The sequence below is a fragment of the Glossina fuscipes genome, unplaced genomic scaffold (genome assembly GCF_014805625.2).
Source record: "Glossina fuscipes isolate IAEA_lab_2018 unplaced genomic scaffold, Yale_Gfus_2 26, whole genome shotgun sequence".
In the NCBI taxonomy this organism is placed as follows: Eukaryota; Metazoa; Arthropoda; class Insecta; order Diptera; family Glossinidae; genus Glossina; species Glossina fuscipes.
In genome coordinates, this window is record NW_023998421.1 from 7,956,214 (window position 1) to 7,979,181 (window position 22,968).

The 22,968-nt window shown below is 32.7% G+C and overlaps 1 protein-coding gene across 8 annotated transcripts in view; it reads left to right on the forward strand.

Annotated features, from left to right (window-relative positions):
- The window catches only part of LOC119635299 (GTPase-activating protein skywalker), a 69,237-nt gene extending 46,851 nt beyond the window's left edge, over positions 1-22,386 (forward strand). For 2 of the 8 annotated variants that reach the window (XM_038030051.1, XM_038030050.1), the window contains 10 exons: positions 3,430-3,632; positions 3,729-3,933; positions 14,139-14,263; positions 14,337-14,665; positions 15,564-15,735; positions 17,791-17,823; positions 21,383-21,430; positions 21,501-21,611; positions 21,678-21,898; positions 21,958-22,386. In XM_038030051.1, the coding sequence (XP_037885979.1) occupies positions 3,430-3,632; positions 3,729-3,933; positions 14,139-14,263; positions 14,337-14,665; positions 15,564-15,735; positions 17,791-17,823; positions 21,383-21,430; positions 21,501-21,611; positions 21,678-21,898; positions 21,958-22,099 (1,589 nt within the window). In that variant the 3' untranslated portion in view covers positions 22,100-22,386. Of the gene's footprint in view, positions 1-3,429; positions 3,633-3,728; positions 3,934-14,138; positions 14,264-14,336; positions 14,666-15,563; positions 15,736-17,414; positions 17,424-17,790; positions 17,824-18,389; positions 18,480-21,382; positions 21,431-21,500; positions 21,612-21,677; positions 21,899-21,957 lie in introns of all 8 variants that reach the window. The other 6 variants (XM_038030048.1, XM_038030047.1, XM_038030053.1 and 3 more) reach the window with 4 other exon arrangements.
- The last annotated feature ends 582 nt before the right edge of the window (positions 22,387-22,968 follow it).

Here is a 22,968-nt window from a genome sequence, read left to right on the forward strand (position 1 = left end):
GGGCAAAACTTAATACAACCCGCACACCGTTGGAAAGGCTATTAATAGAGGATTCACTCTGTGCTGGTTTCATTTTTTCAAGGGAGATGGTTTGGTCACAGTAGCTCCGTAAACTTTCGCTTTTTCAACCTCATTTATGGCATAGTGTAAAAAAGTTTTGGCTTCGAATATTAGTTAATTTACATAAAGTCATGTTTTGTTTATAAGAATTTGCAAAAAAATTTGCGAAAAGTTCTACTTTACTTGTATTTTGAGCTAAATCCCTCCGAGACTTCGTTTAACAGAATTCTGTTAACGGCTTTACAGAGCTCTGTAAATAAATTTAGTTTGTGTCTTTGCTAGTTATATTTAAATATAACTTCACACCCTTGGGGTAGAATAGGACGATTACGATAAACGTCGTGTGTGGCAAAAGGTCACAAAATGTTGTAATATGGGAAAGATTTCGATAAAAAAGTTCGATAACTTGCAAAGCTTGTAGAGACGTACACCGATCCCTTCGTGAAAAAATTATGAAGCTTATTATAAATAACTAACAAAAGCAGAACGACTTTAACGTCAAGAAGACAACAGATCGCCCGTATTGAAAAACCAGCCCAACCATGTAATAAATCTCTCTCTCTCTCTCGCTCTCTCTCTCTCTGCATACAATGAATTGAGCGCCAATAAACTTGACTCAAGCCGTACATAAACTTTTTCTTTCTTTTTTCCAATTTAAACCTTCAAGTAGTAAGCGTTCAAGTGTATTCCTAATTTCAATCTTTTTTTTGCCCATCGGTTTTTAAGTTTTACATGCTTCTACCGTTTTTTTGATACCTCCGAAACACAACATAATTGTTAAGGACGAATACATTTTTTTTTGGTTGTTGAATAAAACCGTGACTTCTCCATGTCAAAGTACTAACTTTTAAATTTTATGCAACATTATAAGTAATTGTCATTATTCTCATAAGGGGCTTTGAATAGAACAAGTTCTTGGCGAAGAAAACTTATTAGTGTGAGTCGGTGCCTTTTGGAACAAAAGTACGGCTGAATAATGCGTGGCAAACTGTAAGAAGATTGGAACAGGAAAAGTTCTCTGTTGTCCCCTTTTGAACAAAGGTAGTGCTGAATTGCTGCTGGCGATGAGAACGATGACATTTAGTCACAGATGGCGAAATTCGGCTGACGAACATTCAACAGCAGTGAATTGAATTTCTTTTTTATTATTCTTATAATAATATTCTGAAAATAGCTCCTTTTATAAATAGCTCCAAAGGAGCAGTAAGCTATTTTCCAGTAAATAATCGCAGCTGACAATAGGTAATTATCTGAAAGAAGTATTTCGCGCCATGCGTTTTATAATAGACTTTGCTTTTAATAAAAAAGTCGGCGGCAAAAGCTTATTTGCCCTCATCGTATTTGGCGTTCTTCCTCTTTGTTTTTTCTGGTATGTAGTCTAAAGTAATGTCTAAGAATAGAAAAGAAAAGTATTATAATTGTTGGAAGATTCCTTTGGTTTATAAATATATAGTCTATGAAGCAGTTCCCGCTTACGGCTTTAGAGTTTTAAAATGCAGACCTGGTCACAATTACTTTGCTTTCATAAACAATGAAATAAATGTTTTTTTTTTTTCCAAAAATGAATCTTTGTTTATATTGTAAACAGAAATCAGTTTTTGTCACTTTAAAATGCAATAAATCGACGTAAAGTATGCCAATAAACTAATATCTAATAATTACCCACAATATATGGCTGTCTTTGAAATTTAATGATTGTCAAGACAAAAAGCTAAAGAGTGACTGGTTTTTTCTGATCAATAATATCTCTTTCAAAATTTATGGAATATGATTTTTCCCCAATCTCATGGTAAATGCCGCTCTTAGTACGCCTTAGAATACAACATAGTATTTTGATAATTGAAATTTTCCGCAAGACGTGATTTGAAAAAATGGGGCGAGGGTTGCTTGCACATTAAGCAATCAAAATGACTTAATTTTGAGAATGGGAAAGAATTTATTTTTGTCTCCCTAAGAAAGTAATTAGCTGATGGAGTTTGTTGGGGAATGACAAATGTTGACTGTTTTTTTTTACTTTTTCTTATTCTTAATATTTCCATGAATATTTGCCGTTAGAAATGGTGTTTATCATTATTGAACCTATCTAAGAATATCTAAGTGAACACACAATCTTATATTGCGTTTCTTATTCACCGTTAAGCGATGAGGGCATATTTATTTTGTCGAAACGTTTGCAAAATTCAGTAGGACTTTCCAGAGACCTCATGAAGTATATAAATCCTTGGTCAGCATCAAATTCTGAATCGTTTTATGCGTGTCCGTCTGTACAATGTGTTTGTGAGAGAACAGTCCTACAAGACGATTGACAACTGAAATCATCTGTGCTTTCGGAGTTTTTCATTCCCTATTCACAAACTTTATCAGACATGTGAGAAAAATTTACTCCTATTCGTAAAAATCAAACTATGAACCGACTTCAAGTGTGGAAGACGAAGAAGAAATCGGTCAGCGGAAACTCATTATTTATGTCTTAAGGTAGATAGCGCTAGAAATTTTCACGCCATTCTATGGGATACAAACATGATAAAAGTCGTCTTTGCCCATTCAACAGAATAAAGTATCAAAGTCAAAGTGTCAGGTATAGGAAATTCGACTTAGTCGTACATGATTTTCTTATTTGCTATTTATAGATTTGATTTTTCCTCTTTAGGGTTTAAGTTATGGCTAGTGTTCGACGCCGACGCTTTTAAGCTTTAATGTTTGCAAAAAATTCAATCTCAAGTTCTCTCTAAAATTAATATTAAGTCTTACTAACTAACTAAAGGTTAGACGCTCATTAGTAAAATTTATGAACACCTAATTTTCAAAAGGGAAACGTTTTTAACGATTCATTATTAATTATGACTTGGAAGTTTAAAAAAAAAAATACATTGCTAATACATGTACTTCATATAAGTTTTTTTCACAATCAAGAATCTCAAGAAAGTAATTTTCATAGTCTGTCACGAAGTTTATAGAATGCTCTTCAAATTTTTTTTCACAGTAAAGAAATAAAATTTCACAGTAAGCTAAATAAATAGAATTAAAAATGACAAAGTAATGAATGCTTTCCATGGGGATTTCGTTCACTGCCACTTGACGAACAATTATTTAAAAAATGGAAAAAGAAAAGAATGTAGCACAGATTAAAAAAAAAAAAAAAGACTCGTACAACAATCACGCTGATAGCGGTCATTGATGATAACGGGCACGCATACAATTTTAAGACAAACGTTTAATTAAATTGATATCATGTGCTCGCTTAGACAACACAATTTCCCAGGAATTGAAAATAAAACAATAATGAATGGCTTGAAAAGAAAAAACAAAAAAAAAAAAACATATTGAAAAGCATTCGAAACATGTATTTAATAAGATTTTCTGTTTCAGGCAAAGAACCAGCTCTGCGTACTTTTACTGAAATCAAACAATTATTGGATCAAGGTAAAAAACGTGAAGTGAAAAATATATTACGCGAAAATTCTTGGCCCATCAATTCACCTATAAGATCACAGCTATGGCCCACTCTATGCGCCCAACATCAAAGTAAACCACAAATGGTTGATGGTTTCTACTGGGAAATGGTCCATCAGGTGAGCGAATTTCAATGTATTTTTTTATAATTTTTTTTTGTTCATTTTCTTTGCTGTAAAGCAATTAATAAAATTTTCTTGAAAATTGTCTTAAAGGTTTTTGGCACTACTGAGTTATCTGAGAAACCAATCATGTTACCCGCCTTTGTTGATGCAGCTCATTGCCTACCGTATCATTTAACTCGTACCGGCCGTTCGGTGGCAGATCGTATTGTTAATGTATTGGCTTATGATTGCCCCGATATTACGTACAGTCCAGTATTGTATCCCATTACATCGATTCTGTTGCATTTTATGTCGGGTAAGTGAATTCAATACTCAATGTAAAATCGTTATTGTGGAACATAGCCCACCGTTAAATATTCCACATCTCTTCGCTTAATATAGTTATTTATGTAATGGCTTTTCAAAATAAGCTCTTATATGGAAAGTGTCAGATCGAAAAACATTTTCAACAGCATTCGTCCGTAGGCCAAAACATGTCAGTGCATCAAATTTTATCAAAATATGTCAAAAATTGAGGCCTGCAGACAGACAGAGGGACAGACAAGCTTATATCGATACAGGAAGCTGTTCTGAAAGTTATTCTGAAACGATCGGTTTAATAAAAGGTGGATTTATTTCAAATTCTTCCGGGTGTGGCATCCATTTGCACTAACTTAGTACGTCGTAATATGTTTCTTATAACAATTATAGCTTATAGCGAGTTAAATTTATGTAGGCATATCATTTCAAATACAATATATTTTTACATCATATATGATATCATCTACGAATTAATCTTCGCTCTTCAAGCAATAACTTGTAAATACATAAATGTATATGCATACGAAAATATTTGCAGCCATATGTACCCTAATTTATTAAACATTTATTCTTTCCACAGACAGTTATGTGGGTAACGATGGCGGATATTAAACAATTGTTTCTAAGCCAAATACAACTTTTCTCTTTTTATACTCTATTTATCGTACAAAGGTATATTAGGTTTGTGCTGATGTATATAACAATCAGAAGGGCTTCAGATAGACGCGCCTTGCAATATGCCGATTGACTCAGAATCACTTTCTGAACCAATTTAAGCTTATATGTACGTCTGTCCTCTTGTATTCTTGTGTTCAATTTGCCCACCAGCCAAACCAAGTGTACCAAATATGTTACACTGACATGTCCTGCCCGAAGAACGGACGCTATTGAAAACGGTAAGAATCGTGCCACTCTTGCGATCACTTTCCATATAACGCCTTTCTTTGAAAAGTCGTTATATAACTGGCTTTAATAAACGAAGTGGTGTAGAGTATTTAATGGTGAGCTGAAACCGCCAACAAAAATGCTTTTTTCCGTTTGTTTTTTTATTCTGCTTCAAGGGTTGTATCAGAATTCTATAATAAATTCAAACAAAGTGTATAAAATGTATTGACAATAGAGACCAGAAAAAGGCTTTCTCAATAGAATTTTCATTTTGGACAGTGTTCAAGGAAATAAATTTTCGTTAGCTCCATAAGTTTGGCATATTGTGCTGTGGTACTATTTGTAGGACAATATTTAATGGAATCTTTGCATAACATGCGTATATTTTGCATAGGCGTACTGTTTGATTATTAGATGATGGACGGTGACAAATTGCTGCATTAAAAGGAAAACTAAAATATGAAAGGCGGAAGGAAAATTTTCCAAACAAGCCTAGCTTTCAGTTGCAATCAAAGTTAATTCGATTTTATGTAATTGATGATGTTATGTCCAATTTTGGTATATCCAATGCAAATTTCAAAATATAGCTTAATATGTGTTTTATTAAACAAATATTTGTTATTTGTTATTATATACGTTAAGCGGTGTTGATTGTACGCTTTGGTTTGTTCAAATCAAAAATTAAAATTATCAGCAAAACCTTAATAAGAAAATAAAATAAAGCAATAAATAAAAACTTCAGAAAAGCCGAGCAAAAACGGTATACTAATTTTTTCACATTGCTTGCAGCACCCAACAGTGCATATATAAAGAGAGAAAGAGAGAGATTTGAAGGTACCTGTTAAAGTTGATATCATATCCTGCACATTTATTCTAGTTTCCTTTACAATGTTGAAATGGTCAAAGTCCTATCATATCATAAAATGAAAATCGAAGAGGGAGGTAAACGTTTTGTCTATGACTGAAAAGACTTGATTCATCCATTATTACGAAACCAAGCTCAGCTATAGATGTTATCCAAAAAAAAATTTTGGTCAATATTTGTACTGATTTAACCATATTGCTGGCACTTCCGAGATACCCAAAATGTATTTGTATATGTGCTTTCTTGCTTGAATTTCAAAGTAGGAATGACACACAAGAGGTAAAAAGAAAAAGAAATTAAAATATGCTCTTTAAAGTATAGCTATACCAGATGGTGTATTTCTAAAGTAAAGTTTAAGACGACCGTAGCTTTATCAGTTTTATAATTTTATAAATTTTTCTTGCTTGTTTATTGTATCCACCTTCGAAGGATGGCGGTATATTCATTTTGCTAAAACTTTTGGAACACTAAGAAAGAAGCTTCAGAGACTTTTCAAAGTATCTACCTCCTTAATCAGTGTCAAAATCTGAATCGATCTAAGTATGTTCGTTCGTTCGTCCGTCTGTGGTAAATCTACTCCTGATTATAACATATTATTGATCGCCAAGGATTTCTGGGTCGGTTTAAGCATGTCCGTCTATCCGTCCGCCGGTGTATGTCCTTAATAAACATATGCCTGGTCGCAAAAATGAAGCTGTCGGCTTCTTCAAGCCTTAAGGAGTTCTTACGCGCAATTTGATATTGAAACTGGTAAGCTTCGTGAAGGAGCGCGCCCGCAGGCTGGCTTAAGCGTGTTTGCTTTTTACTTGTAAACTTTTATTCATAAAATACAATAGCACACACAAATTTCCACAAAAATTAGAAAAGTCCGCCACGCCCACTTAATGTTATAAAGAATGAAAATTTACCATTTTTGGTTTTTTACACATTGTTGCGATAAAGATTTGTGGGTATAAAAGATTCGTCTATCCTCAAATGCTTTTTATTTACGTTATGCTTGTCGAGGGCATTTTTTTGATAACGACACTTTTTATTATTATTTATTTTATATCTGAAATTTCAATCCAATAATTGAAAATCAACTAACCCCTAGAAAAGGTGATAAGACTACTATACTATTGAGTTCGACTCAACGTAGAAGGGGGCAGCGTGATGTCTGAAACTCGTTTTATTCGCCAGAAGTGGATATATATGTATATACTTACATACGTATATATGTCAGTTCATTAAGAGATGTAACTTCTGCAAGCTTAAGTGTAATGTTGCTCAAGAAATTTGTATAAAAGTTGACATAGAAAGATTACCAATAACAATCCCCAAGTACAATCAATCAATCGTACATGCGAAATTACAACAAACTAAACGAGGTGTTAAAAACAAGGCGAATGTTTGATGACCCTAACCTCAAATAAATACATAAGATTATTGTTCTTGTCCGTGTTCGCATACAAAGCCAATTTTCTAAAGTGCTTTCGCCAATAACTGATTAATAGCTATATATATATAGAATGGTTTTATTTTCAATATCCGCCTCTGCAATCCATAAGTCCTCATAAGAAAGTATAAATATTTTTTATTTACTTATTTATTAGAAAGAAAAAAACTTGGCATAAATCGCTATCAGTCGAGTTCAAACTAATCTACGAGTGCGTATATAAATCTTATAATAAAAGTTCTTTAAACTAAGTTAAAAATAGAAAAAGAAAAACATTAAAATAAACAAAAGTAAATAAAGGGGGAAAAACTTATAAATAAGCGCACGTTCACCATACATAATAATCGTAAAACTACGTACGCATAGGGCGACAACGGAGTATATGGGATTAGTGGAAAAAACCAAATTATTTGGAAAGTTAAGTAATGAGAGGGATAGGTAGGTAGGTGGGTGCTCTTTGCTAGTATTGTTCGCAAATACAAGTGTGAACGCCAACAACTGCAAAGAAACTGAAATATTTGACATAATGGAGTTTGCACTGCTGCAATCGATTTAACCGAAATTAATGAGTTAACTTCGTTTAGTAAAACTGAAAACTCTATAGTTGAGCCGATCACACATACAAGTTATATCGCAGCCAGGGTAAGCTTCGTATGGTCGTTGCGTTGGGATTTAAATCAAGATTGCACAGCGCAAATTGTAAAGTCTTCTTGCGAACACGTTCAAGAAGACTAACCAAATGGAATATATTCAAGAAGAGGTCTGACCAACGTCTTGAATAATCTTTATTTCGCGTAAACGCCATCGAATGGCTTCGATCACAGTTTAATGTCTGCAGACCTTTTGCTTCAGGGACAATAAGGCCTATAAGTAAATTGAAGCCTGCCTTCAATGATGAGACATCTAATAATTGGGAAAAGATAGGTGAAAGAGAGTTTTTGTAGGAAACCAATCTGAAATCTCACTGCAAAAATAGTTGACTGACAGACACCTGCTCTCAACTTATGGAAAAAATCGTATTGATTGTCGTTGATGAGAGTTAAACGTTACGAATATAAAGCGCTATAAAACCCAACAAAAATATTTATCGGAACCGATTCAAAAGCTCAGAGCAAAACCCGCTCCTTAAATATTAAAAAATATTTCAAAATTTACATTGCGTTGGCTAGAGGAAGGACGTAGTTTGTTGTCAAAACGCAGTCACACATTTAAAGCATTGAAATCTAGTGGTAGTCAAGCTTTCAAATGCTTTATCGAAAATCTAAATTTCTAAATTCTTGGCTCTCTATTCGTTCGGACTGAAATGTGCAATTCAATAATGATCTATTACCGGTCGAGTTCTTGTTAGACGAGCCGTTAGACTGCAATCAACTTTGTCCGCCGCCCAATGCCCTGCAGGTTCTATGGGTCGCTGGTACTGGACAGCTCATCTTCCGATTGTGTCACGTACAGCATGCAGGATTACTGGAATCATTGGCATGTAAATTTAAGCTCATTGGAATATTGGGCGCGGAGAGCAATTATTACAATTTTAATTGATCTGTTTGATGAAGCAAGTATTTCGGTTTTTCCCCAATAGGTTTATTCTTGTTTACTTTTTTTAAGTTCCTCTTGTTCTATAAATTTGTTTTTTATTTACTATTCATTGGTTACATCGCAATAAAGTATTTATTTACATTTCGTTATTAGCATTTATATGCGGATTTTTAATTATACTTTAGTTATCATAGATGTTTAGAAAACGAAACTTATGAATAAAAGATGGGAAAGAGTTTAACGCAAGTTCAAGAGAGATGGAAATTTCTTTCCCCTCGTATACGTTATTCTAGTTATATTCCATGAACTTGAAATGTTTTAATTATTATTCATTAATAATATGTTTGTTTATTTATCACCCCTTGAATGAAGGGAGGGGAATGTGTTAACTCATTAGAATAATAAAAAAAAAAAAAAAAAACTTTTCCTTCTTAACCCTTTTCATACAAAGTGTTATGCTAATCGGAGAGGTTTGTAATCTGCATTATTAATGATTAACTTAGAAAATAGTTTCAATAACGGAACCGTTTACCATTGCCTTTACAAAAGCTCAACTGTCATCATTGCATGCATAAAATATTTAAGAAATCGCAAGTGATTTCTACGCATTTTTATAAATAGAATTTAATTTTAGTTAAATACATTATTGTATTGAAATCGTATAGCTCTACCCCTTTTTCTCTCCCCTTAAATCGCTTTGCTCTCTTAATCTTCAAATTAAAAAAAAAAAACTAAATGAACATTGCACGACTTTATAACTTAATATATTAGTTAGAAGTTAGATGAATAGAATAACTGAAGCTTGTTTAGTCATTAATATTAATCGATCGTAATTAATTTGCAAAAAAAAAAAAAAAAAAAAAAAAAAAATTCCGAGAATTTGTAATTTAGAATTATATAAAACTTTTCAGATTCATTTAAATTTAAACAAATTTCTGTTAGATCCTCAATGTTATGCTAGACTGCATTCTCGCTTATGGTCGATTAATTTTTACGGTTAAAGATTACTTTAACCTCAGAACTCTTAATCGTCATTTTCATTTATTTACTTTATGCAAATAATTAACTTCTTCTCTTATCTCTCTCTGTATTAATTTAATTTATGTTTTTTTCTCAAGTTTCATTGTAGCGTTTAAGTTCAAGAAAGTCAATGCATTTTTATAGATTACTAACGATCTTCTTAAAGTCCTTACGCCAACAATCGATAGAATTCATATATGTCTTTGAAATTGTACAATATGTTATTGCTTACGGCTCACTATATTATTTGAGTTCAAATACCAATGGTCGGTGAAAGTTCACTCACCTTAAATTCTTCTATGATACAAGCAAGCAAAGATTCGCTACACGAGAAGGCTGCGAAATTTGATTTATGAATATCGGCAAAGGAGCACTATCCCATCAAGTATGAAATCAATGTCTATTGAGGATAATTACTGAAAATGCCTTAACGTATTTATAAATTTGATCTTAAGAGGAAACACCATAACCAGCCAAAAAAATTAAAATTTTTCCCACATTTTTTTTTTTTTTTTTTTGTATGAAGTTGTTTATTGATTAATAGTGCGGCAACCGTGCAGATATTACACTAAGTATAAGTAAGGATAGGTAAATAACAGCTAAGATAAGTTAAGTTTAGTTTAAGGGCAACAATAAACACGAACGGATGCATAACCTAAGAAATAAATTTCATAAAGTAGCAGAAGTAAGATCAAAACGAAAACAATTCCTTACAATAGAGGAAAAAATGTGCCAATTATCAGTTTGTAACTAGAACTAGTACTTCAAACAAACGAAACCGTTATATATCACACACTCTCGCTCTCTCGCTCTGTTCATCTTCACCTATCTCTGGCATAAAATCTTAAAAGTTGTGTTATTGATACAGAAAGGAGGTTTAAATTATTTTTGTTGAGAACCGTTATCGAAGGAATAAGCCATTCATCCAGTTTTAAACGGAAGGCGTAGAAGAAGTGCAGGGCTACTTATATTTCATTAAAATGTGTTACTCATGACTCATGATTGCTGTCATGCTGTGCCCGTTTTTCGGTTCAAAATTCGATCGATTTTTGTTGGTGACGCCTTCGTTTGATAATCGCTGCTTATTAGGCATCTCACCTAGCTGACCATTACAAAGAGAGGCGCCAAGCGGCCATTCTGCTTTTTCGTCGACATCAATGGTTTTCATTACCCATCCAATGCCATCATTACCCATCCAATGCCATCATTACCCATCGGAATTCAACGTCGCTGCCCTTTAGTACGTTTCCATTAGCATTAATGGCTTTTTTGACACCAGAAGTTCAAAGGTCCAGAGAACTAAAGCTCTAGCTTCTAGGAGCGACACCGTGTAGAGCTGTGTAAAACAAGAGGATAGTACTTTCAGATTTAGAAGTTATCGCTTTTTTCAGTATCACATAGTACACCCACAGCATTTCAATATATTTACAACAAATTCGAAAGACGAAATCGACTCAGTTATGCCTGCATATTTTTATTAAAGTTCTCTCACATTTTGGATAAAATGTAACCTTGTAAAGTTTGATAACCGACATACTCATGATCATCATCTACGGCCCTTTGCCTTTTATTGGGTAGTTTTCTGATGATGAAATAGTTATGAAATAGTTATGAATAGTTATCATTTTCGCCCATCTTTAACATTGCAGACCTGTTAATTTGCGAAATATTAGCAGGAGGATATAGGTGTCCCCAAGTAGAAGATTACTGCCTAAGCTGCTTTCGCTTGAGACGAACAGACCTGTGAGGATTATCATCATATTCAAGGCAAAAATTTTTTACCCCAAATCTCGCAAATCATTTTCTACTTATTTCATAGCTTACTGTGTTTTAATTCCAAGGCAGCATCAGCTGCATTTTTTCCACTTTAATTTGAAGACATGCAGAGCCGTATATAACATTCATCACTTTACACTTTAGTACATAGCTTATAAACAACTGAAACTTACATTGTACCTGCGGCACTATCCAAATTACTTATACCCAAAATTTCGGAAAAATTGAACCCTTCATATACGTTTCATGGAGTAACCAACTTCAAGTGGCAACACTTATTTGTACATGCATTAAACGAACTCCTTCCATAATAAATAGCAATAATATTGACAAACTAATTAAAGAAAATCGAAATAAACTCGCATTAATGATTTTGACAAAATGTTTTTACGCCTAAAACTTGATTATGACGATCATAATGAATTTGTTTGCAACTAAAGATTGCGTAAAGCTGTTGTGAACTGTTTGCCAAAATATTCCTATTTATCTAAATGAAGATCAAACAAACAACAAAATAGTGTTTGGCAGCAGGCGACCTTCTTACAAATTTATGGTCAAGTTTGGATGTGAAAATAATTTCGTGCGAGTGTATAAAATAGTTTGATTTCACTTTTTTAACGCTTTAGATAATTCCGAAATAATAGCTCGATGCACAAGAAGAAAGCAATTTAGCATCCGAGTCATTCATTTCACTTGGCTGAATGTGCTGCATTGAGAGCTATTACAATGATGCCATTAACGCACTTTGACCTAAAGACAGGTTGATGCTCGTTGTAAAATCAGTGAAGTCTTCCAAAAATGCAATTTTTCTTCTGCAATACTATAAGAATATAGGACTGCTTTAGCACGCACAATAAACGTCCGTAGACGTCATTTACGTCGACGGGTTAATCCTGTAATGACAGCTGATAGGCTCTGTGGCCAAATGAAACATTTGAAACATATCATGGTTTATAGCCTTCTTAGTAGTCAAGTTCAAATCAGAAATTATTCTAATGTGAACACTAAAAAGTGTTTTTTTCTTGATGCACAACAACCTATAGAAACAGTAGAAATCTGGCAAAAAAAAAAAACACTTAGCCAAACATTCTTAAAAGATTGGAGGTCAAATAAATACGATCGTATCGCGTAAATGGCTTTATGGTCGCCATTTAGCATACGTACGGGGAATTGTTTGCAACAAAGAACGAAAACAACGCCTGTTCCCAGAGAAAATGTAAAATATGCAAACTGATGTGATCGAAGTTGAGGCGAGTGATAGACAATTATAAGGCATAGAGAATGACGTTTTCAAATGCATCGAATATATCATCAAGATTTTTTCTATTTTATATCGTTTGTTGTGTGTACTGTCTTCTCTAATAATATAAATTAGGTACGATTATGGCATGACGTGTATATGCGCAGAGGAAACAAAAAACAAAATAAAAAAATGCAAAAAAAAAAATGCAGCTTGAAATTTGTACGTAATAACAACGAAAATGTTCTCTGACATATCAAATACGTACCAATTTATTTAGTCCTTCAAGTGCATCAGAATTTCATGTTCATTGCGCGAATATTTTACTTTACACATACCCACTGCAGCGATTGTGTGAAATTTTAGGCGGAATTGATTTAGCCATAGCAGTCTTTTTTTGCATCGATAGGAATTACTTAGAACAAGAGATTTTAAATTTAAATTTAAATCGCTCCTCCGTGTTCAGTTGTACATAAGGTCCATGATGTTGAACGACCAGTAGTTCCTCTCTCGTAGTTCTTCTCTCACAGCTTTTTGATCTCGTAGGTACCGATTGGATGAGATTCATTCATCATTGTTCAGAGTTAAGGTCGGAAGAATTGCAAAGAAAGCAATGCAAAAGGAACTATCGTTTCCCGTAAAGAAATTAGGGAAAAAGTTTCTTATTTTTTCAAGAACACAGGTTTTTCATGTAATCGTTTTTCCATGGAGCCTTCTTATCATCAATAAATTACTGTAGATTTAAAATAAAGAAAGGGACTGAGAGTTCGACACTAGACGGAACCAAAATATCTGAGCAGTTACAGGGGAAGACAGCAACACTTGCTGATCCTGGATGGGATGGAAATCCAAACAATCCAATGAGCTCCTTAATGTGTTACAATTCACTTTACACAACCTTCAAGAATCTGTAGGCTCTTTTTACCGCTCTGCTTGTCGTCCTCTGACAGTTGAAAACGGAGTCTCGACGTTAGTATTTGATCATTCGAAAATCACGGGGCATTAAATACTGATGTCCCTGTCCAGTGTGCAGGACATGGCCTCCCGTTTGTACAAACCCCCTGTGGGGAATGTACGAGATGTATTAAATAGTCTGCTAAGGTGGGTCTTGGGACGCCTAGGACCGCCAAAGACCCAAAATATAACCTTTTCTGGAAGTCGAGCATATCTAAATGACTAAAAAAACGGCTATAAACTATTTGTGGTCACAATATAAGCACAGTACACCAGTTACGCACACTCCGTATTTTTTGCTCTGCTATATGTCAAAAGTTGACATTTTGAATATCATAGGAAATTGTTGTTTGTTTTTTTAGGACCGTCGATATATTATGCAGTTGTCAACCATATATTTAAGCCTGTCATGATTCTCCGCTTAGTTATATAAAATTGTTAACTTTAATATCCATTTATTAAATTAATTTTTTGCTTCTCTCATTTTAGAAGAAGAAGCCTATCATTGCTTGGCGGCTTTGGTGGGCAGTAAGGAGAAAGTATTTATAAATCAAACCAAATTATTGCATGAAGTTACCTGGAAGACAGTTATGCAAATAGCCAAAAAACATCAGGTAAACTAACTACTAAAGCATTCAATTGCTTATGATTTTTGCGATTTTATTAAATTCGATTTTCATTTTGCAGAAAAGCTCGGTTTCATATTTTCAACGTTTGTGTCCGGGTGTAAAATTGGAGCGTGTTTTCATGGATTGGTGCTGGTGGATATTGGCGGGCTTACCATTTCAGCATTTGGTTCGCATAATGGATTGCTATTTTCATGAGGGCATTAAAGTTTTATATCGCATCGCTTTGGTCATTATTAATTTATTTCATAAAGAATGCCAATCGAACAATGAATGGAATCCCGATAATATTAAAAATGACATCGCCAATGCATTAATTAAGTTTTGTAAAAAGATACCAGTATCACCGGCTAAACTATTACATGCCGCTTTTAGTATTAGAGGATTGAGGTAAATTATTTCAACTTTTTCATTTAAAAAAGAGTGACAGCTGACTCGTATTTCTTTTAATTTTTTTTTAAAGTATATTTTTTGTTAAATTTACTCGCCTAGCTAGTTTGCTTGAAGTGAGTTTAGGACATTTGGGATTAATTTCTTATAAATCAATCTTTCGTAGCAGATACTCTGCCTATAACATATGACATAACATTCGACCAAGTTAGGTTTTGTATCCCTATAGGTACTCATTTATGATATACTCCTTTAATGATTCACACTTTTTTCAACAAAATCGATCCGTTAATGATTGCTTTATGGATTTCAAGCATTAAAAAAAAAAAAAAAAAAACAAGTAACGCCACCATCCAGTTGGTTATATAACCGTTTTCAAATAAAAGCTTTATATCGGAAGTGGTCGAAAAAGCGACCATGTACCAAATTTTATTAAAATATTTAAAAAATTGGAGCCTGCAGAGTGAACACAAGGAAACAACAAGGACAGACGGGCAGACAAGCTTAAAATGATCTTCTGAATCAATCCACATAATAAAAGGTACATGTACCCCAAGTCCTTCTTGTTGTTAGATGCATCCATATAAGCTTAATATACTCTTGTGCTATAAGTGACGTAGGCTGTATTTATATTTTATGTGTGTTGGGACTTTTCTGTAGCTTTAGAATCCGTAGGTCTCAAGTTTTCTCGAATTTGTGGAATCAAAGCACAGAGCTGCTTACTTTGCTTTCATATTGAGCCCAAGCCTTATCATAAAAATCGGCGACGGGTGCAAAGAGCGTTCATTAGAGTGTTGAAAATTCAAGTTTGGCCTGAAAACGCTTCTTTGTCGAGCATGTGTTTTAAGTTTTTATAATAAAATGTTGTCTCTTTTTCTTTCTCTTGATTTACTTTCAGTTCCACATATATTTCTAGAATATTCATAAAGACTGAAATGTTATTAAAAAGCCGTTCCGTTTTAAATAGCGGTAACAAGCAATTAGTTAAATCGCGTTCCAGCGACAATCTACCAACAAGTCAATCGCAGGTTAATATACAAATGATGTCACACACTTTAACCATACGAGAGGTAAGTTTTCCAAATAGTAATAATAAATATGGTTAGAAAGGATTTATCAAATAGTATAAGAAAAATTTGAAAGCTTTGAATTTTGAAAAGCCTAAGTAGTTTCAATTGATTGTTTAGTTAAGATAAAAATTTAGCGTATGTTGCATTTTTAGAGATTTTTTTAAGCAGAAAAGCAGATGTTTTCCCCAAATTTCTTGTACGTAATGCTAAAAGCTTGATTAGTTCTTTTCTCTTTTACTATTTTATTTATTATTTTTCGTAGTTTTATGATACTCTCTCATAATCAATTTTCCAAACAATTTTAATGCACAGAAGTACTTGAATTAATTACAATTAAGGCAAGATATTCTTGTTACCAGGTCGGGTATGATTCATCGGTCATTATCCGAAACTTTCAAAATTTTTTCAGTCCATAAGGTCTTCTTTCAGCTTTTTCCTTGCCATGCCAGGCCGGCATTTAAGTATATGTTCATTTGCCAATGAGAGGTAAAGCTGGCGATTATATGCAAGCATAGTACATCCCACATATACATGAAATAGGAAATATTAATGAATGTAAAGTATTTCTTATAGATTTCTAGCCCCCTATATAAGCCTGTTAGTTAGTCTACCTGTTATCTATCTGTTATCGTAAGAGTAGGAAAAGAATATAACTTTCGTTTTATTACATGAATCTTTAAATGAATTTCAATATCCTAGCTTTTAATGTTGAATCATCCACAATAGCCAGTAGATAAGAAGCAGCCAAAAGCCGGAAACGTGGAAAAGTGCATTTTGTTCTATTGTTACACTATAGTTACATTTCAGAAATATTCCAGTTCCAAGCCATATAGAAATAGAGCAAATAATCCTTTCAACCTTGCTACGTAGTATAAATTTTCTAGTTGATGGTAGTGTTTTGGAAAATATTTTTTTAGAATGCACAGGTAACAATGTAGAATTTTGCCTGAAACATTGTCAGGTACGGCCATATATTTCATCTAGCGAAACCTAAAAAAGAGCGAGTAACGATCATCGTTGGTTAGCACTAAACCCATCGTATTCTACAATTTTCTAAACCCAGATAAGTAATCCAATCTAATGACCCAACGATGATCCTGATAGAATATCCATTTAAAGGTCTTGGCTATGCCACTGGCGTAAAATATAGCCTTGCATTTATTACATACTGAGGTGCATTTCATTAACCTAATCCAACTTAGAGCCAAATATAAGCTAACAGTTTACCAGCCGCAAGCCTATTAATCGGCCTTTTGTTGTCGACATTTACATATCCACAATCCATTAATCGGCTGTCATGGCTGTAAGCCTTCATATTTTATTTAGGATTGAGGTACGTCCAACTAGTGACTAGTTTGTTCTGTAAGCTCCCGCCATTTTCAAATACTTCCTAAAATCGTATAGTTTAATCAAAATAAAGGCGATGCCAGGAAACATTTGCGGCCGGTCGTTAAAGGGTTAAGTAATGCAACAGAGCTATGAACTATTAAAAATACGGTTCTTTCATCCAATTTACTTGGGTGATAGGCGCCTAAGATTCCCCTGAAGCAATTCTGCTTTCATTTTTATTTATTTTTTTATATTATATGTTTATTTTGCTTTTTATTTATGTTTTAAAACAAGTTTTTCTTTTAATCTATTTTATTGATTTTTTTTTTTTTTTTATATATATTTCTTAGCTTTTCTATGTAAGTTAGCTGTTGGTTGTCTAGTAGTTGTTTAGTAACTAATACAATCGTACATATATTTCTCTTAAAATAGTTTTTCTAAATTTATTATTTTATGTATGTAGTCATTTTCACTTCTGTTATGGTATTGTATTTAAGAAGAAGAACTCACAGTTGACTTTTTTTTTTTTCTTTATCTTGTTTCTTTTCGATATTTTTCTGTAATTATGTTTTCTTGGTATATTCATGTTCACATCTATGTATGTATGCGTGTGTGTACGTGTTTATATGCGGTTATATATATACATATATATATATATATATTCTCTGTGCGTGTGTGCGTATGTATTTTCATATAATCATTATGTACAACAACACAAACATTTAGAGAGTGATGCATACTGAGACCTGTCGGAATATGGTATGAGACGTTGTTGCTATTGTTATTACTAATGTTTTTAATAACAAAATTAAAACAATAAAAAAAAAAAAATAATAAATTGCTTTTAGTTATTTGAATTTTTCTTTTAATTGACCTTAAAAGTTAACATTTACTAATTTTCCCACTTTTTTAATTCGAAATTGTTGTGTTTGATTTTTTTATACTTACATTATATTTAATGCATATGTATATATGTGTATATATAACATTAATAATAATATGATAAATACTATAAATGAAATTCTAATGTACTTACTTACAAATATATAAATTTCTTTCTCTTTTTTCTCCCCTTTCAAAAATGCTGCCTTTGCTTTCCTTCTATTATAAAAACAAAAATGATACCTAATATGCAAAATATTGCTTTTCTAAATTGTTACTTAAAAACTGCTTTTTTTTGTTAATAAATATATATATATTTTTTCTTTTTGTTTACTTTCATTTCGTTTATTTATTTATACATCTGTAAACAATTTTTTTTGTTTTTTTTTTTTTTTTTTTGTTTAATTCACTATTGAAATCGTTTATTATGTTATTATTGTTAGGGGCAAAAATCACCAGGGCCCCGTGCTATAGCTATGGGCTCTTATCCAATACATAATTTGAAAAGTCAAATTTGTTCTTGCGAAGAATCAGTAAGTGCCTTCTATAAGATGTTTCTTCCTGCCAACGTAGAATACGCAAAGAACATAAACATTTATTTTCGCAGAGTTTTGGTTTTTGTTTCACTATAGATATAACTCGCTTTTCGTTTAATTTATCATTAATTTTCAGAATTTTCACCCCTTTTTGTTTTGCTAGATTGAACGCTTTTTCCAACTTCATTTACTTCTCATGATTTTATTGTAAATATCGGAGGAAGGAGGGGAATTACTGCTTTCGTTCTAGTGCGAGCATAACCTCACTTTTCACTGTCAACTCTAAGGGTACAATAGCAGATACATAAGCCACAATGTCTATTATAGATTTAAAACGAGTAAAATCGCTATTATGCTCCATGGCCCATCAAAAAATATCCTATAACATCCTATAGTTATTTATATCATGACTTCTCAAAATGGGGCGTCATATGGGAGGTGGTCGAAAAAGTACACTCGTCCTTGGGCCAGAACATGTCAGTGTGTCAAATTTCGCCACAATATCTGAAAAGTTGCATCTTCTTGATTGAAGGAAACAAGGTGGACAGATGGACAGACACATTTAAGTCGGTATAATAAAAGGTGGGTCTATCTCAAGTCCTCGTGTGTGTTGCAGAACATCCGCAAACACTTAGTATGGCTTGGTATCACAAATTTTATAGGGTATAATAATTAACGAAAATAAAGTGAGGCTTATATGTAGCTTGCTAATTAACTTTTGAATATACGTGTCCCATAAATTTTTTCGATAGTGGAAATTACTTCAATTTTTGTATAATAATTTCTCACTTTGCTTTCAAGTAATTCTTTCCACCCTTCCAAAAAAAAAATTAACCAAGTTTTTTTCGAAAGAAAACTGTTCGTCTTGGCTTTTGTGAAATTGGTCGAAACTTTTGCAATTCAGGATTATAATAATATTCATACAAAACCAGTTTTATTCTAATCTTATTAATAGGCCTTTACTCTCATCAAAATCGAATTTGCTGAATCGATGAACCTTCAAAGCTATCTGCCCTCCTTGTGATTTAGTGATGTGTAAATGAAACAATCATTTCTTATGAGCCGGCAAGTTCCCTAAATGTGAAGTTTATAAAGTACTCTAGCATATGTAAGCAATTCTTTGCAATGATTGTAAAATATCGAACAGTGGCCATTTTTAGTTAGGTTCCTTAAGCTTAATTATATTAGCATGGCCTAGATTCTTGCTGTATATAAAAAAGTATTTGCCTTTCCGTGATTATCCAAAATATCCTTTGGAATTTTTTTTTTTTTGCAATATTTTAGCAAAAATTTGCGATAATGAATTTAATTCGAAATCCATAGCTACATTAGTTGCCATTGTTTTTCATACCTGCCCTTATAAAAACTTATGCAATTAATTAAATCAAACTCTCACGTAATTTATCAAACTCAAGAACGATTAATTCGTTGACATTGACTACTGAAAGTTAATAAATAAATTATCTCTTGAGAGCAAATTTAATGAAAGTGATGTTCGTTTTGTGTTTTAATATTTTGCAACTTTAGTAATTACACGGCCTTTAGACTAATCTAGATCTATGACTGAGACGTGCGGCTGATATTGTTTGTCATAGGTTGGTTTTATTTCGCAGCATTCTTAGACAGCATTTTTTTAAACTGGTCTTTAAGTCAGAAGCTCGTGCGATTGTATAGATAGATGTTTGAACCATTCTTTAACCGTAGACGAGTAAAGTGAAATATACATTTAAATTTGCATTTAAAAATTTTTCTATTATCGGTTAAAGAAAAGGAGATAAATCTATTGAAAGATTAATAACTATATCAACTCAAAATTAACTCTCTCCGAGGAGCATTTAGTTCACCAGGCACGTACATATGAAGCCGGAATTTTTTGTGTGAAAATGATAAAAAATATTCTATTCAAAGTATTGCCCTTCGCTAGCTATAGATTGTGCCTACTTGTCTGACAAATCGTGGGTGCCACGCCAAAGACACTGTTGCAATCGAGCAATTTTTGTACATTCTCTTAAAAATTAAAGCCCTGCTCACTGAGTGCGTGTTCCATCTATGCAAACAAGTTGTAATCGAAAGGGCTTGGGTTTGATGAGTAGGCGGCTAGTGCTTTCCACTGAAGTGCTTTCTATCGCTATGGATGAATGAACGGACGTTATGTAAAAAATCTTCTTTTTTTTAAGTTTCCCTTTGCGATCTTTCGCTCGGTCTTTGAACAACACATTATTTCAATCTACTAGGCTTTGTTGGTAGCATTTGGTATTAACCAGTCTTTAGCAGCCGAACAAGCCTGTCGTCCTGCCGAAATGCTTGACATTGACAGTTCGGTATGGAAAGTACGCCTGGATCTATCCAAGATATTTTACGTTTGAGATTCCATACGCCTTTCCATCTTTCAATCTCATTCTCAGCCACGAGGCGTTTTTGCGCTCGAATAACAAAAATTTCCAGTTTTTTGCCAAATGAAGGGCATCGTTGCGATATATGCTGCTCTAATGTTCGCTTATTGTTTTAAGAAAAAATAATTGTATGTCCTCTACACATGGCATAAAAGGTAAATTCCGGTTTCACGTTTACATACCTGGTATATGCTTCAGAGAAAACACAACACCATTCTAGTTTTGTTCTGGTCATTTAACAAAGTTTGGATTTTAAGTAGTACCCTCCCTCACAGGCATATATGGATAACAACAACGTTGCTCCATTTTAAGTTCGCAGCGATAAAACCTTAATAAATTTTTTAAAATTTTTCTTCTTTCTAAATTCGCATGTTTGATAATTTTATTTTAAGTTTGAAAAGATGTTTGCAAACGTTTTTTGAGTTGCTTTATTTTTTTAATTTTTGATTAATATCATAAACTGTTTGCAATAAATTTTGAAATAAAAAAGTCTTAAATTCTTAACAGCTCTTTACTTTATGGTCTTGGCTACCTGTTCGTATTACTATGTACCAGGTAATAAGCTACTCAAGCCACAAACACTATACTTTTCAAATGGATGATTAAATGAATCTTTGATTTTTAGCCAGTTTTATTGTATACAACCGAAGAACATGGTTGCTCATTGACAACTTTCTATGTAAGGGTTGAACAACATGAGCCAACGTTGATGATGATTAAAACGTGCAATAATGAGGTAAAGCTTTAATGAAATTTTATTGCAATAAAATGAAAATTTATGTAAACTATGATGAAATTGAAGGTATTTGGAGCTTATTGTTCTTCACGTTGGTTTGAGCGTAATATCAAAGACGATAAGGGACAACGTCAAGCTTATTTCGGTACCGGTGAGACATTTTTATTCTCCTTATATCCAGAGCGGGCTAAATACCCTTGGGTGGGCATAGCAGCCGATAAAGATTTGGGACATTCTTCTGAGCTATTTATGGCGGCAGATGCTAAAATGATAACCATAGGAGGAGGGTAAGATAATTCAATTTGCTTCTCTTAGATATTTTGTTCAAATTTTTGTCCCATTTCAGTGAAGGGCAAGCAATATGGATGGATGAGAATATACGTTTCGGTAAAACGGATAGCTGCAAGACTTTTAACAATCCGCCTTTGTGTCCTTCCGGAGATTTTGAGATACGCGTTTTAGAAGTGTATGGCTTTGTCGGTGCCTAAGACAAAACAACTGAAAATCAACAGTTTTGGTTTTTATTAAAGAAGAGAAGAGGAAGAATAATCCACAAATGGAATAAAAATGTCGATGTCTACCGTTGTATTAATTGCAAAAAAAAAAAAATTTCCCCAAAAAGGCTTTGACTTGGAAAGTCATATTCAAAATAAAAAAAAATTAGTGGAATGAAAAAAAATTCGGAAAGCAGTCATCAGGCTTTCAATACATTCAAGAAAGGAAAAAATACTCTATGCGTTTAAAATGCGAAAAGAGCAGACAAGAAAAAAAAAAATCATCAAACATTTAAACGAGAGAAAAATATGAAAACAAAAATGAAATTATTATGATATGCATATTAAAAAATATATTATATATATTAAAATATATATAACGGTAAGAAGTTTTCATGTTATACGGTATAAAATCAAACGTTTTCTTTTAATTTTAACTTTTATTTGATTTCATTTTTTTTTTTGTTCTCAATTTTTCTTGTTATTGCTTTCTTTGTTTATTATCTATCATCTAGATATAAAATTTTTTTTTTTATTCAATTGAAAAAGGGACTGATTTAAATAATTTAAAGTGGAAAGTTGTTTTTTTTTTTTTTTTTTTTTTTTTTTTTTTTTTATAGTTTTTCCTTAAGAAAAAACTAAAAGAAAAAGAGAAATTATAATACTGATAAGGAATACAAAAGATTATTTATGTTTAATTTTTGAATAAAAAAAAGCTCAATTTTTGGAGCAATTTATATAGGTATTGCGTGAGAAACGATTTTTATTAACATATATATATATATAATAGATCATTTAAAAAGGGAAAAGCAAACATCATATGAATTAATTCAATAAAGAAGTAAATGTAATTTTTTTAATTT